Consider the following 16474-nt stretch of genomic DNA (forward strand, 5'->3'; position numbering starts at 1 on the left):
ACAGAGTGGAACGCCATGACCGGCAGATGACGCCTGCGCATGGCGCTAGTGACGAACAGGGCCGCGACATGGAGCCGTCCCTATTGACATCTACAGGATCGGCGGGACCCGCATGAAGGACAAGAAGGACCCGGCAATCCTAGAAGCCTTTTTCTCACTCGTTCTTCTCCTTTTCCTCCTCTGTAACCTACGCTTTCCCTTGGCCTATAAAAGGATAAATATGGCGCCCCATGAAAGGGGGATCTGAACACAAGAGCACGACACGAGCACACGGCTGAGCGGCAAGCGAGCTCTTAGCACCCGTTCACTCCTTCCACCAGAGACTTGGGATCCTCTCTCTCGCCTGTTTGTAACCCCTACTGCAAACCAAGTGCCGGTAACACGAGCAGCAGCGAACTAGACGTAGGGACGTTCCGTCCGAATCAGTATAAACCCTTGTGTCCTCCGAACACATCATCCGAGTCAGACGCGCAAATAAAAATTTATCCGTCTGTGGTTCGAAAACACCGACATAAATGTTTTCTAGGCTTTTTCGCAAGTGTTTCAAGTGTTTCATCTGTCTTCTTTGATATGTTATAACTAGCATCTGAATGTTTCAAAAGTAGATTAAGTGTTCCACATGGGATTTACGTGGAAAACGGCCGGAGGCGTGAGCAGCGTTCAGGGCACACGAGCCCACTGCCGGTGCGCTCACTCACGAGTCCGACACGCTAGACGCTTGCTCGCTCCCTATACGGACACCGAGACACTGACGCTCGGATCGCTAGCAAGAGCAAAATCAAAACGAACAAAGCCCTGTTTGCTTGAACTTATCAGCCGTACCTTTTCAACAAAATAACAATATTTTTCTCTTATAATAAATCAACATCAATATCAACCTCAGCCATTTTTCCAACAAATGTTTCGAGCGCCTACTAAGTTCTAACCCAGGCCTGGGTCAGATGCCTTCCCCCAAGCCCACAATATACATGGGCCGGCCCAAAACCTGGGCTACGAAACGACCAAGCTTGTCAAGGAAGCTCCTACTCATCTCGACATCTCGGGACTCGGGAGGGGAAAGAGGGAAAACCCCACTCATTTCCCGCCCGAACATCCGAACCGCCCGCCGCCGACTCCCGCTCCGGCGATGTCGGCGACCACGGCCTCTGCCAGTCAGCCCTCGTCGCAGCAACCTCCGCCGCCACCGCCCACTGCTGAGGTCGTCCTCCGCCTCGCCTCCCGCGACCCCTCCGCCGCGGTGCCCCTCCTCCCGGAGCTCCCGCCCGACGACCTCGCCGACATCCTCGCCTCGCTCACCGCCGCCTCCCCCGCAGGCCACCTCGCCCTTCTCCCGGCGATCCTCGCGCTCTCGCCCTCCCCTTCCGCCGCCTCCACCGCGTTCGCCGCCCTCCTCTCCGCGCCCAGCTGGCCCTCCTCCACGCTCCTCGCCGTCGCCGCACTCCTCCGCGACCTCCCGTCGGCCTACCGCACCCGCATCCCCGCCTTCCTCGGGAAGATCATCTCCCTCCTCCCAAGTGCGGATGCCCAGGACCTCCCGGTCCTCGCCTACCAGCTCCTCCTGCTCGCGTCCAAGCCGCTCTACCCGCGCGTCGTCCTCGCGGGTCTCCTGCGCTTCTTCGGCGGCCGCCGAGGCGCCCGCGTTCGCGCGCCGCCGTCCTTCGCGCGGCAGGTCGAGAGCACCGCGCTGATGAACGTCGCGTTCGCGGTCAAGCAGGACCCCGCGCTGGCGAGGGAGGTCCTGGCCGCCGTCAAGGCTGACGCCGCGGGCGCTCTCAGTGGATTCGCGGTGGCAGTGATGCTGTTCGTGGCCAGGGTGCGGAGGTTCAACGAGGGTGCCGTGAGTATGCTCCGGGATGCGGCCGTGGTGTCCCGCAGAGATTACCGAATGTCAAGGTGACGGATTGCTCGTTATTCTACCATCTATTATAATTACTCGTGTTTGCTCTAGAAATTTGTTCTGATCAAAGGCCGGTGTCTCTCAGGCGGTGCAAATGGTTGCCGGATTGTATAGAAGAGGAATATGCACGGGCCACTCAATGTGTCGAGAAGGGACTACTGAAATCTGTGAGGGATTCATAATTTCATATCTCATAGTACCTGCCATGTCAGTTGTGAACTGATCATAAAGTCTGCTTAGATTCTTCTATTTGGGGTGTATACGGTGTCTTATATGCAGGTCGACGAGAGCATTGTTGGGAGGGAGCATGTTGTGCCAAGCATTGTTCAGGTGGGTTTTCTCCTGTTAGAAGTCTCAGATGGTGATCAAGGGGAGGAAGGTGGCTTAGGTGAAGGAGTAATGAGCACCGAAGAAATAGGCATTAATATGCTCAAGTCATTGTTTGAGATCCATGAAATGGCACGAACTGAGGTACGTATCGAAACAGCATGACCTTTGTCTTAACAAGTCGGATCATAGTTATAAATTGGTTTATTTGATATGACATGGTGTGTTTCAATTTTGAAAATTTGGGGTCAGATAATTGAACAGTGCAAGTTCCGGATTCTCTCGGCAAAGCCTCAGCAAAGTGCACCAGTTCTCAGGTCATACGACATAGCAACCCTAGTCAAAATTTACAAAGCACAAGTTATAGTCTACAGTTCAATATGTTTGTTTACCTTTTCTTTTTGAGGAAATGTCTGACCATCTTTTCATTGCAGGTTGCTTGGATGCTTGATTTTGAGTCATCCATTTCCAATGCTGGAATTCATTGCACATTTGAAGGAGTTGCTGGATTATTTTTCTTTTATGAATGACAAGATATCAACTGGTTTGATCAGTTGCGTCTTGCCACTCACAAAGTTCAGCCGTGATCTGAAGGTCTTCAGCCTTAACAATATTTTGTGCTTATGTGGCTGGAAAAGACTCGTTTGATTGTTCTAAAGTGTATTTTTACAGGATTACATAATACTGGTTGTAAGAAAGGCGATGTTCAAGAGGGAGGACATGGTCCGAATTGCTGCTACAAATGCTATAATTGAGCTGATTATTGCAGAAAGCAGGAAAAGTGAAGCCAGTCCTTTTGAAGACTCAACAAGTCAGCCAATCTCTAGCCAACAGCCTGAAACACATCTAGAGTTTGGTAGGGGTCTCTTTCAGGAACTAAGTGGATTGCTTCGGAGATGTCTCTCACATCAGGTTTCACTGCTTTCATTATGACGTACTACCATACAACTGGTTCATCTCTAGTAAGACCTACAGTTCCCAGCATAATTAGTTTGCTCTTGCAGGCCAGTGTCAAAGAGATCTTGTACGAGGGTCTTATACGTATTGTTACCTCTGATCCAGCTGTTTCTGACAATGTCCTTGATTTCCTCTGGCCTCACTTCCAAAACTATTACTCAGAGGTAACACTCCCTGACAGACCCTTTTTTCTGTTTATGTTTGTTGGTCGATGTAGACCCTTATTTCTGAAAATATGTTGTGATCCTCTTGACTGCATCCTTGCAAAATGAAGTTGGTCTCATGGGTTTTTGTTTCTGATTTGCTTTAGGATGCAGAAGGCCCTCTTAAAATTGGTTCATGCTTCAAAGTAGAGCATGCCAAACTATGCATTGTGGAACCTTTAGATTGTCTGCTGTCATGTATCTCAAGAATTCTGCAAATTAAGCAACATAGTAAATGTGAACGGCCACGTGATGCATATTGGAAGTGCTTTGGTTTTGCTGCTTCACAAGATAATGAGGTTGGTTTATCTCCTTCTAACTTCTGTTGATAAACAGCTAAAGGTTTTGATGTTATGCCTCTCGTTCTAGTCTTGTTCTATGTTTTTATAACCCAATCTATTTTCAGGTTGGACGAGCATCATCAAGTGATTTATTCGTGAAAGCTCTATCAAGCATCCAAAAGTATTTGAGGATATCCCTCACAGGTTTGTGATATGTCATAGATAAAGCAAGCCAATCCGAGCACAATAATGCTATTCAAGAGGACATTTTTCTGTGCTTATAATTTCTGCATGTTGACAGGCCAGAGAGGACAAAGCCAAGAAGCTGGATCTCTTTCTTCACTATCAGAGGTTGCTCACTGTCATAACTTTGCTATGCTTGGAATCATTGAGGTTTTTGTTGATTTTGCTGCTTCAAAACTGGAGAAAGCCTCTGATGAATCGAAGGAAATGATAGAAAAAGAAATACTGGAGCTTGTTAATGTGCACAGTGGCTTTGAGAAAAAAATGAGCAATGGTAGGGAAAGGATAGCACGGAGAAGAGCGAATGCTGGTGATGCTACAGATAAGCACACCAATGAACCCAGGGAGAATTCTAATGCTTCATTGCAGAAACTTCATGGAAAGAGGGGTAAATTTGCCGACTCGAGTTTGTATGAACTTTCGGTAATGTGTGTCAAGCAGTGCCATGCTGATAACTACAACAACGTTAGTCAGCATCCTAGCCAAACTACGTTGAACCAGTGCTCCAATCTGACATCTTTTGTACTGAAAGCCTTTCTTGAATTGTCGAAATCACTTGCATCAAAGGACAGTAGGGGCTTCAGAATAAAGCTGCATGAAGATTTTAAAAAGTTATGCCAGTCAATAATGCAGCTTGTATGGTGTTTTCTGTTAGATCCAATTCAAGAAAATGGTGGAAGCAAGAGGAACATGGCCCAAGGAAAGAAAAACATTGAGTGCAAAAAGGATCAGTTATATTTGGCTCTGACATGCCTAAAAAAATTCCTTGAGCCAAGTGTTTCAGGAGATCACTCTAGTGATGTCATTGATTTTCTAATATCTTTGGCTCCGCCAAATATAGAGGATATGATGGATGATGTGGATCTTGACAATAATGATACCACTATGGTTGAAGATCGAAGCACAAGAAATGTCCATATGCTTTTGAACATATTGAAGACGTTATATGCTAGACTTCTTACCCAATCACTTTTACGTGAATCTGAGGTAAATATGTTTGTGATCTGGTATTGAAAGCAACATTGGATGGTTTGAAATTTTACTGGATCATATGTAGAATTAGGATGGTCAGGTCTCTTTGTCAGCATACTAAAAGTACTCTCTTCCAAATTATAAGTCGCTTTGACTTTCTTGGTACATTTATTTTGCTATGTATCTAGACATACGTTATATCTAGATACATAGCAAAATTGATGTACCAAAAAGTCAAAGTGACTTATAATTTGGTACGAAAGGAGTAGTTGACTAATTGGCCTGATTGATTGATTCTCTTAGGAATTGGCTCTATTGTACAATTTAAAAACATGGTAGCACACTAGATGCTTCTGTGTTGTCTATTTATTATGGATGTCTGCACACTCACATAATTTCACCCTGCTTAAATTTACAGTCACTAGTTACCTAAAACATCAATATATTTTCATAGGAAGTATGAGGGGTCTTCTAGGCTGGCATTACCTGTACAGTCATAATTTGAGCACTTTCTATTTTGTTTGGTGGAAAGTACAGTCATATTTTGTTTGGTAGAGGGTCTCCATCATCCACACCACGCTCCTCATCGTTGGCCTCATCACTCCGGGCCCGGCGTCCACCTGCCTCCACGCCGGTGTCCCACCCCGGGTTCGGCGGCCAACACTCAGCCCCTTCCCGTCAGTTCGGCCTCGCGGCATGAACTAGAGAGTTTGGCAAAGACCGCATCTCGGAGGATGTCAGTCCTCGGATCTCCCGGGCATCAGGGGCCAGTCGCCGGAGCTCCCTCCTCTCGCGGCCGCTGCGGAGGCCGTCCTCGCCCGTGCCGCCGTTGAGGCCTTCGTGGGCTCCCCCTTAAGCCAGCCTTGGGGGTCGCCCGGAGCTGAGGGCCCTTCCTCCTGGAGGCCACAGGAGCGGATCTACTTCGATGATTCTGATGCGTCCTCTGAGGAGTCTGATGACTCGTCGCTGGTGTCCGCAGGACACCATGGAGAAGGCGGTCGCCGAGCCCCGACGTGGCCGTGGCCGTGCCAAGCGCCACCGTCGGCGTCGCCGCGCTGCCACCTCTACATTCATGGCAGATGCACGTCGCTCGCGCCCGCAGGTCAGGAGGTCCCCCCCCCTCCATCCCGTCGTCACCTTAAGGAGCGCGGCCATGACCGCCGGGAAAGCCTACCCCTCGTCGCCACACCGATGCGCCCCCCCGCCACCACGTCCCCAGGATGAGCGCGCCCATGGACTAGGACGGCTTCACGCTGGTGTAGAGTCGCCGTCGCTGGCGCCGTTGCGCCGTCGAGTGGCCACCCCGCTCGCGCGCGGTCCCTCTGGAGTTCGTCGGCCGCTGCTTCAACTGCCTCGCCTACGACCACATCCACGCGAACTGCACCTTCCCGTCGCGGTGCTACCACTGCCACAGCACGCTGCACCAGGCGCGGAACTGCAAGCGCCGGCACTCTGCCTCCGGCCCAGCCTTCCTGGCGTCGCAGCGACGGCTACGTCGCTTCGTCAAGCACGGTGTCGGCCCACTCTTGCTCCACGGGACGGGACACTTCCGTCCCTCTGATGTGCGCGCCACACTTCGATTCGCCACGACAATCGCCGAAGCGCAACGGCACTCGCCGCCCGCCTACGCCTCCGTCCAGGGGCACGTCGCCGCAGCCGCCCCGGGACGCGTCGCCACCACTCAACTCTTTGCCGCGGAGGCCTCCGTCGCCCTCCCGCCTCTGCCACCGCCGCCCGGCCACGTCTCTCGGCGCCCCCGCCTGGAGCTGCTGCTCTTCCCTCGGACCGTGGAGCTCAACGCGGCTGAGAGCGCACTCTCTTCGCTCGCCCTGGTGGCGTTGGTGGGAGGGAACCGCCCTGCCTGGTCTCACCGGCGCAGGTGCGGGAACATTTGCAGTCGTTCTACAACATGCCTGAGGATGCATTCACGGCAGTCGCCACTTGCCGGAGGACTTCCTCGTGCGGTTCACCTGCCGAGAGACCTCGAGTGCGTTCTCGACGCTTCTGTACCCATCGGGACGCCATTCTACCTGCTCTGGAGAAGATGGCGCCGTCAGTCCATGGCGTCCGCCGGTTCACTTGAAGCATAGAGTGCTCCTCGGCATCAAGGGGATGCCGGCACACCTTTGGGGCCTCTCCTCCGCTGAGCGCATCTTGGGCTCCTCTTGCGCCAGCATCGAGCCTGCTCCGGACAACCGTCGCAGCTTGGTGCGTCCACCCCAGCTTCATCCCCCAGGAGAAGCTCATCGGGATTCCTGTATCGGAGACACCCTTCGTTGTTGTGCCGCCGCTCTACCCCAGGGAACACGAGGTGATCCACTCCGAGCTCACGGTCCTACGCTACCGCGTCCTCATCCACATCATTGAGGTCCAAGACTGGACTTCCCGGCCGCCGCCCTCTGATGATGAGGCCCTTGGTGACTCTGGCAATGATCCTGACTGGGGTTTTGGTGGGGGTCGTTCAGGTCCTTGGCCGCGTCGACACCAGCTTCAACAACGACGACGATGGCGCCGGCGAGGATGTCCGCGCCAGACCCGGTGCTGGGCCGGGGTTGGGGCCCACTTTCAGAGAGACTTCCAGTGTAATTGTTGGTGATTTCGCCTGCCCTGTCCGTCACTCAGCTGCAGGGGGAGGGCCGGTCATCCATTCCTTTGCCAGGGATAAACTGACGATGCTGACCACTACATCCTTGTCGCCTACGAGCCAGCCTCCGCCGTTGGACTCATTTCAAATTCGAAGCCAGGAAGGGACAAACCAACACCACAGCTGGCAAGGATTCGATGCTTCTTTCCCGCGAGCATAGCTGGTCCCCTATGAAGCCTGCCGCTGCCGCGACGCGGGCACTGGAGACCGTCGATGACCAGCTGTCGCTTTACCGCCAACCACCCTGCTATGAGTCCTGGGCTCCAGGCTGGGTGGCCAACGAGCACGGGGCCAGCCTCGACCAAGCAATCCTTTTGGGGAACCGACACGGCGCGTCCTGGGAGACGGAATGGGTGGCCGACGTACACGACACATGCCTCTGGCTGCCCGAAGACCAGGATCTGTCCCTAGGCGGACCTACCACTCCAGAAGATCTGGGTCCGCCTACCCAAGTCGATGTTGTGCCACAGTCGCCCCCCGCGGCCCATGCTCCGGTCCAGGAGACTGCATGAGCAGAGATCTTTCCAGATGCTGGGCTGGACCTACATGGGCCGTCGCTTGTGGCCTCCGATCCACGGACTCCAGTCACAGTAAGGCCCACAACAAGCCCACGAGGGACAACAGTACCCGCAGGCGGGTAGAAAATTCATTCCATACCCGCACCCGACGGGTAATTCTTACCCGACAATATACCCGAGTTCACACACCAAAATATAATAGCTTTCAGCAAAACAAATCAACAATAGAGCAGCAAAACAGAAATATGGGCTGGTGGAGTGGAGTGAGGATGAGGATTAGGGTTTGAGGGAGTTCTGGAATATATATACTCATATGCTTATATGGGCCAAATATGGGTTATATGCTTATATGGGCTAAAATTGCAGAGGTTGGATATTATTTATGCGGGGTTTTTTTACCCGCGGGTATGCGGGTATGGGTAGTATACACCCACACCCGTACCCGCATACCCGATGGGTACAAGAATTCGTCCAATAACGTACCCGCGGGTGCAAAATGTCTTCCATACCCGCCTCCTTATCGGGTAAAACCCGTCGGGTACTCGGGTTTCGGGTACCCGTTGCCATCTTGAGGCCCAACAAACAAGCCCACGAGGGACAACAACTGTCCACTGGAGATAATAACCAAGACCACGAAGTGCAACCGGCTCATCCGACCGTGGATGGCCCAGCAACGACGACCCAACGTTCCCCTACAGTGCGCCCTACCTCGGTCAAAGACTTCATTGCCGGCCTCAGGCTGCCACTCGAGCCGCCGCTCATCTAGTCGCCGCCGCGCCTCCATGTCTCGCGCGTTCCGATGGAGAACCTCGTCCCGCGTTGCAGTGACAGGCCTGCGGCGAAGTCTGTCTACCGCGACCCCAACCCAGAGAAGCAGGCCAAGCAAGTCCTGCTGAACAAGTGGCAGCCCTCATCCAGCTCCACGGACGTCGCCGGTGACACCCGACGCCTCCATCACCACTCGTTTCTAGGAGACGTTCCAGGAGCCGCTGTCTTCATCCAAGCGCGCCGTAATGCGGGAACTCTTCCCCATGCAAGGTGCTCGCAGGAGGCAGGCGTCTTGAGCTCGGGTTCCCTCAACGTCGCAAGCTCTTAGGTCGCACTTTTAGTTTCTTAGTTACAACAACGTGTGTTCCACCGCTCGGCGGTGCCTTGTGTTCGTGTTCAACCCCTTCGCTCATGGCATCCTCGCTATAATGTGATGTTGGGCGTGTAAACCTTCTAACTTCTTAATGAAACACGTGCTACGCACGTTCTCGAAAAAAAGTACTCTGATCACTTTCCTTGTCTTTGCTTTGTTGTACCGTGCAAATGTTGTGTTTCTGTTGAGAATAACTCTTTATAAATCAACTATCATGAAACAGCATATAATGAAAACTGAATTGATATACTAAAGTTCTTGTTCATTTCTGTAGGTTGTAACTGAATTGATTTTGGGCATTTCAAGAAAAGTGCATCTTGAACAAAGGCATCTTATCGGAAAATGGGCTACAGATCTATGTAGAAAGAAAACCACGCAAAGTCCTAGTATCGCACGAGAGATGGTAAAGCTAGCTATACATCTTACACCAACTCCAGATGACATGATTCTTGTTTGTGACGTGTCTGCTGAGTTGATGAAATTAATGACCTCTGGAGATGATGGAGATTCTTCTGATACATTTCATATAATTAACTGTAAAACGAAGAGCTCACTTGCTGCTGTCTCACTTCAAATGGTTGAGTCATCTCTTACTGAATTGGATTGGGGTCTTGGAAAGCTTAAAGCAATGCTTACATTAGGTTATGATTCTGCTAACATTGATGAAGATCAACCAGCAGATGAAATAATGCTAAGGTTGGCTTTGGAGAAAGCACTCTACTCGAGATCAACATCAGTAGTTCAAGTCCTCTCTTCCTTTGCACATATGAGCCTTAAGGGTATGTTGTGAGGTACCATAATATGTCCATTTCGTTCCATTTCTACTTATGGCCTGATTTGAACTTTTCATTCTCAGATACTCAAGCAGAACACTTTCTGAAATTGACTGCCAAGTTCTACAAGCTGTTAACTCGCATGTCGAAGTCCCAGATTGCACCTAAAGGCTACACACAATCCATTCCAAGCCTCAAGTTTCAGAAACTGGCTGAAGTAACTTGCAAGATGCTCACCGCTCCCCTTTATGACTTTGTGTCTCAACAGGTCTTTTTCATCTTCTAAATACAGAATTGATGTGCATGGCTTCTATAACTGTGGTTTCAACTTGTTTTTTCTGTTTTCTTTCTTGTGTTGCAGAATCAGCAAATACCCAGAAAGGGGAACATTGCTAAAATTAGAAGAGAAACCAAATGTATCCCTGATCTAATTTATCAGATAGAGGATTGTGAGAAGTATCTAATACAACTAAGCAAACTCACTAAGGTAAACCTTTTGAGACATGCCAAGCGCAGTGTAGCACGAGACTTCCAGATAAAAGATAAATCTGGGGAACAACAGGAAGAAGATCCCACTCCAGACAATGCTGCAGCATCTGATAATGAGGCTAACAAGGACGCAGGGGGTCCAAACACTCCAGTTGAATCATATGCTGACGAAAATGCATCATCTGAAAGTGAGCATGATGCGGATGCAGGAGGTCTAAACACTCCGGTTGAAGCAGATGCTGATGAAACCATTAGGTCTAGCATTCCATGTGGTAGACCAGTCCAGGAGTCTGAATTTGATAGAGAAGAGGAAGAAATATTAGCACGGAGGAAGAGAGCTAAGACAAAACAAATCGTGCAGGATTCTGATGAAGAGGCGGAAGATGAATAGTTTTTTTAGACATTATTTCAAATCTCAAATCGTGTATTGTAGGCAACATCAAGGAATATAGATCAATTGTAAATAGATGGTTTTGCATAAGTTTTTGTGGGTTATCTTGTTGGAAGATGTAAAATTTATGGTTTTGCAAAAGTTTTTGTGGGCCATCATGTTGATTATAGACCATGCACAGAATATATGTAAAATAGAAAAATATAAAATACTATATGTTAACGCTCTTCTTTGGTTACAGTTTTATCTATGAATTCAACGTTAGGAGTTAAATCGCCGATCATGTTAAGCTTGTTCGTAGTACCTTCAGTTTTTACAGGCATGGGGATTTATTTTATATATTACAAATCCGTATTAGTGGATGGAGTAATTTATTGACAAAAAGTTATATTGAGGGTTGGGAAAAAGTTTAGTGCACCCATTACTCTATATGCTTGGATAGAATAGAAGTATCTTTTACTTACTAATTATTAGTCCAAGTGATCCAAACATACATTTATTTCGACGAGTAAAAAAATCTGCTCTTAGAATTGACCACAGGTCATCGAAAAAACCAATTATGTATTGGCCAGGCTTGAGCCATGATTCTTTAACCAGCAACAACCATAGGGTTAGGCGCGAGCTGTATTGGCCGGCCACAGAAAACAAAATCAGTTTATTTTAGCTCGACATTTGATCATACGCAGCTTCTTGCTTGTAAAGCACATTTTGTTCCAATAGTTTTGTGGCATGCATGACCCATTTGTTCGGCAGGTTACAAGCGTCGATAAAAATCCGAAAACAATACTTACAGACAACAGAACGTAATAGAGTCACAATCCATTTTTGTAATATTTATACGGAGTACTTCATTTGTCAAATTTCAAATCTGAAAGGAACTGATAAGTCGGGCTGATGCCACCTGCCACCTCCTTTGCCATGCTACACCTGGTTGTCCAATTTCTTAAGAGAGAATTACCCGTGAGCCATTAAAAAAGATCACTAGAAAAGTTCAGCAGTCTTCAGTGTCACTGCTTCAACTTTTTTTACCCTCCATGCCACTACCGTCAGATTATGCTCTAACGGTGTCAAACTGCAGGTGTGAAAAGTAAAAAATACCTTTAAGTCTAAATATGTCATTAATTTTTTTGAGCATCTTAACGACTTCAAATGAAAAAACTCAAAACTATAAAGTTGTAGATCTCGTCGAGATCTATAATTTTCATATAAAAATTATCTTCTTTTAATACCGCAAAAAATAAGATAATTTGATATGATTAATATATCTTAGAAAAAGTAATCATATCTTTTTGCGGTATTAATCATATCAAATTATCTTATTTTTTGCAGTATTAAAAGAAGATAATTTTTATATAAAAATTATAGATCTCGACGAGATCTACAACTTTCTAGTTTTGAGTTTTTTTTTTCATTTGAAGTCGTTAAGATGCTCAAAAAAATTAATGACATATTTAAACTTAAGGGTATTTTCGACTTTTCACACCTGCAGTTTGACACCGTTAGAGCTCAATTTGACGGTAGTGGCATGGAGGGTAAAAAAAAGTTGGAGCAGTGGCGCTGAAGACCACTGAACTTTTTCAGTGGCTCACAGGTGATTGCGATCTTTTTTATTGGTTCACAAGAAATTCCCCCATTTCTTAATCAAGGGAGACAATTCAGGGGGCGTTTGGAACAAAGGATTTTTGAAGGAAAATCATAGGAACTAAAACCAAAGGAAAGGAAGTTGACTGGAGTGTTTGGAACACAGGAAGAATCGATTCCTTTCCTCCATTTTACTGTAGTTGGATGCTCATTTCACAGGAAATAAAAAATCTACCAGGATCTCTTGGTTTGCTTTCCTTTGCGTATGCCCGATGCACTGCCCGTGAAGAAAACATGAAAGAAGGGAGCGTACCGCAGTCTGTCAGGTTGTCAGTGACCCAAACATTTCAGCTAACGCAAGTGAAGCATGTTGCTATTTTTTTTTCTTTTGCCCTTTGGTATCCACCAAAGATTCCTATAATTCCAATTCCTGTGTTCCAAACACCACCTTCTATATGTTTCCTACGTTTTTTTCTATCCTCTGTTTTGTCATGTTATCTTCGTCCTATTCCTGTGTTTTTTTCCTTTCCTATGTTTTTGATTCCTCCATAGCTCGATGCAAGGGGACGTTGGGCGACCTGCCCATGACCTCTCCTGACACTTCCTTGCCCCCCACTCACTTCTACTGTTCCCTTATTTAGTTCCCACATTAAAACTTTACACCCTATCTCATCAAATATTTGGATACATGCATGGAGTATTAAATATAGACTAAAAAATAACTGATTACACAGTTTGCTGACTAATTTACGAGACGAATCTTTTAAGCCTAATTAGTCCATAATTTGTCAATAAAGTACTACAGTAACACATGCGCTGATGAATGATTAATTAGGCTTAATAAATTCGTCTCGTGGTTTACTGACGGATTCTGTAATTTATTTTTTTATTAGTATCCGAATACCCCATACGACACTCTCATATAACATCCGATATGACACTCTAAAATTTTATAGGCTAGATCTAAACAAGGCCTTAGGGTTGCCTCCACAAGGTGTTCTTGCGGGAGTGATACAAGAGGTTAGACAAGCTTAAAACACTACTAAAAATTAAAAAATCTTTTTAGGTTTTTTCAGGATGACTAAACTTGAGATTAGCTAGCACTAAACTTGAGAGAAGGAGGGAGCTTGGATGTCGAAATGCTCTAAAGTTTTTGGCTGTGCAAATGAGCTCCTCTGTATGGGTTTTTTTGTAGCCAAGGAGGGGGAGATGCTAGTCGCCCCGAGCCCCCTAGTGCCCCGTTTTCAAAATTTGAATGCTCGGCATTGCATTATACAGAGAGCAAAGAGGAGTGGCAGGCACGGATGTGATGGAATGGGTCGTAGTCACGTCCCCTGACCGCCATATGGCTGCTTTCTCAGGAAATTTTCGGAGCAAAGCTCCTTGATACCTAGGCCTTGTTTAAATTGTAAGTTTTTTTTATTCTCTTTTCATCATATCAAATCTTTAAACATATGTATGGAGTATTAAATATAGATAAAAAAATAACTAATTACATAGTTTAATTGTAAATTACGAGACGAATCTTTTGAGCCTAGTTAGACCATAATTGGATAATAATTATCAAATACAAACGAAAATGTTACAGTGTCAAATACTGATTCCTAACCCTAATCTAAACAAGGCCCTAACAAAATATGACGAAGAGAGATGAGAGGGGCTAGGTATCTTAGGCAATCTTCAACATCAACACCTAAAATATAAGATTCATTTGTCATTTGGGTAGCGCTACATGTAAAAGGTTCGATACATATTCGGCATCTTCTCCAATAACAAGACAAAAAAAAAATCATTTTTGTAAATGGGTTTCAGGAGATAGGATGTTCATATTTGGATTGTGCCTCTCAAGTAACCCATAATAGGTTTTTCATATAGATACTATGTTAGAGATTAATTTTAGATCTCTTACTATCAATTTTAAATCTGAATACCCATATGAGTTTCTTATTGAAGATGGTCTTAGAGGGTCTGTCGACCTCACTAGTGCCCCTCCTTCCCGTGAAATGCAAAGATTCTTTGCTCTAGTGATTAGTGAGGCCTGGTTTAGTTCCTAAAAATTTTCACCTCAAACTATCACATCGAATCTTACGGCACATGTATGGAGTATTAAATATAGACGAAAAAAACTAATTGCACAGTTTAGTTGGAAATCGCTAGACGAATGTTTTAAGACTAATTAGTCTATGATTAGCCATAAGTGCTACCGTAACTAACATGCGCTAATGATGGATTAATTAGGCTTAATAAATTCGTCTCGTAGTTTTCAAGTGAGCTATGTAATTAGTTTTTTTATTAATATCTAAAAACCCCTTCCAACATCTTCAAAACATCCGATGTGATATCCAAAAATTTTCATTTCGCAAACTAAACACCCCTGAGAGAAAAAACAAAAATTGAGTGGAGGATGGGACCATATGCGTCCCGCCCGACGTCCTCTTGTCCCCATCTTTTGGTTTTGATCAGAGACATAGGCTTTGGATGCTTCGGGGTGTTTCTCTTTCTAAACTTTAGTCGTTGTCTCATTGAATGTTTGACATATACATAAAATATTAAATATAGACTAATTATGAAATTAATGGTACAGTTTATGACTAATTTGTGAGACGAATCTTTTAAGCCTAATTAGGCCAGGATTTGACAATGCGATGCTACAGTAAACATGTGCTAATGACGGATTAATTATGCTTAATAAATTCATCTCGTATAGCACTGATAGATTCTGTAATTTATTTTTTTATTAATATCTATATACCCTATACGACACCATCACTTGATATCTCCTAAATTTTAGTCATCAGATGTAAACACTCCATCGCTAGGAGTTTGGGTGGGTGGGGGGGGGGGGGGGGGGGGGGGGTTGTGTGTCAAGGAAGTGACAGGAGAGATCATGAGCAGGTCGCTCGATGTCCCTTTTGTCATCTTAGAGCTTTTGAATTGTCTCCCTTAATTAAGAAATTAGACAACCAGATGTACCATGGCCAAGGAGGTGGCAGGTGGCATCATGGTGGAGTCGGCCGACCCCACTTTGACCCCTCCAATAGCTCAAAGTTTAGTGATAAATCACAATCTATAGCTTTTTTTTTTTATTGAGTTCAACCAGGCTCTCAGGGCCTTGTATTAACGGACGTAAACTCGACGAAATCGCGAGTTACCAAACTGTTTAGTGTTTACAAACTCCCGGATGGGATCGTTCCACACAGAGGATTGACCTGGGTCCCAACTTAAAGCTAACTTGTCAATAGCCTCGTTCGTGTGCCCTTAAACCCAATTTGACCCATTTCTTTTTTCATCTAGAATAGTGTTTTTCTTTCATAAATTTCTTTAGATTCATCCAGATTCATTTAAATTCCTCTAAAATTCCTCCAAGCGAACGGAGCCAATCTCGTGCGCAGACGAGTTAGGGCAGTCACAATGGTGTATTGATGATGGTTTCTATCCTCATTAAATGACTTGCCACGTAGGCAAAATGCTGACATGGCAACGTAATTAATGAATAAAGAGAGCAAAAAATCCTAGAAATGGTTTCCTTCTGAAGAAATCATGTCTTCTCTTGACCCAATGCACTAAGAAGCCATAAAATCGTCATTGGGAAGAAACCACCAGTTTTTAGGGGGCTCGTGCCACACTCCCATTAGAGAAAGAAGATAGAGTTGGGAGAGAGAAAGAGAAAATAATTATTACACAAAGACATCTCCACTGTGGAAGGTAGTTTCTATAGATGATTTTTTGTGCTATAAAAACCGCATCAGTTTTTTTCCATTGAGACTGCCCTTACATGAGTTTGGAATATTTATTAAAATCTTATTACAAAGAAAACGATATTACATTTGTTTTCACATTTCTGTCTGGATTCGGATTCGAATACGGATAGTGTCAACTATGTCGAATAGGATACGATTGGATATCGACATCATAAATATACGATTTGAGTATTCAAATATGAATACGGTATCAAATATTGGATATCCAAACTCGGATACGGACACATCTTAACCCTCTGATCATATTCGGTTTCGAATACACTCGAAAATCTCGGATGCTGCGGAACAGCCCAGTC

General features: G+C 46.1%; 1 protein-coding gene across 1 annotated transcript; it reads left to right on the forward strand.

Annotated features, from left to right (window-relative positions):
- Positions 1–1076: 1076 nt before the first annotated feature.
- LOC136539883 (uncharacterized) lies at positions 1077–11052 on the forward strand. The gene is made up of 13 exons (XM_066531875.1): positions 1077–1893; positions 1983–2064; positions 2177–2368; positions 2477–2541; positions 2659–2818; positions 2897–3136; positions 3229–3345; positions 3492–3683; positions 3791–3869; positions 3967–4895; positions 9458–9962; positions 10040–10224; positions 10318–11052. The coding sequence occupies exons 1-13, from the start codon at positions 1127–1129 to the stop codon at positions 10834–10836; spliced, it is 4032 nt and encodes a 1343-aa protein (XP_066387972.1). The 5' UTR covers positions 1077–1126; the 3' UTR covers positions 10837–11052.
- Positions 11053–16474: the final 5422 nt, after the last annotated feature.

The sequence above is a fragment of the Miscanthus floridulus genome, chromosome 2 (genome assembly GCF_019320115.1).
Source record: "Miscanthus floridulus cultivar M001 chromosome 2, ASM1932011v1, whole genome shotgun sequence".
Lineage (NCBI taxonomy): Eukaryota > Viridiplantae > Streptophyta > Magnoliopsida > Poales > Poaceae > Miscanthus > Miscanthus floridulus.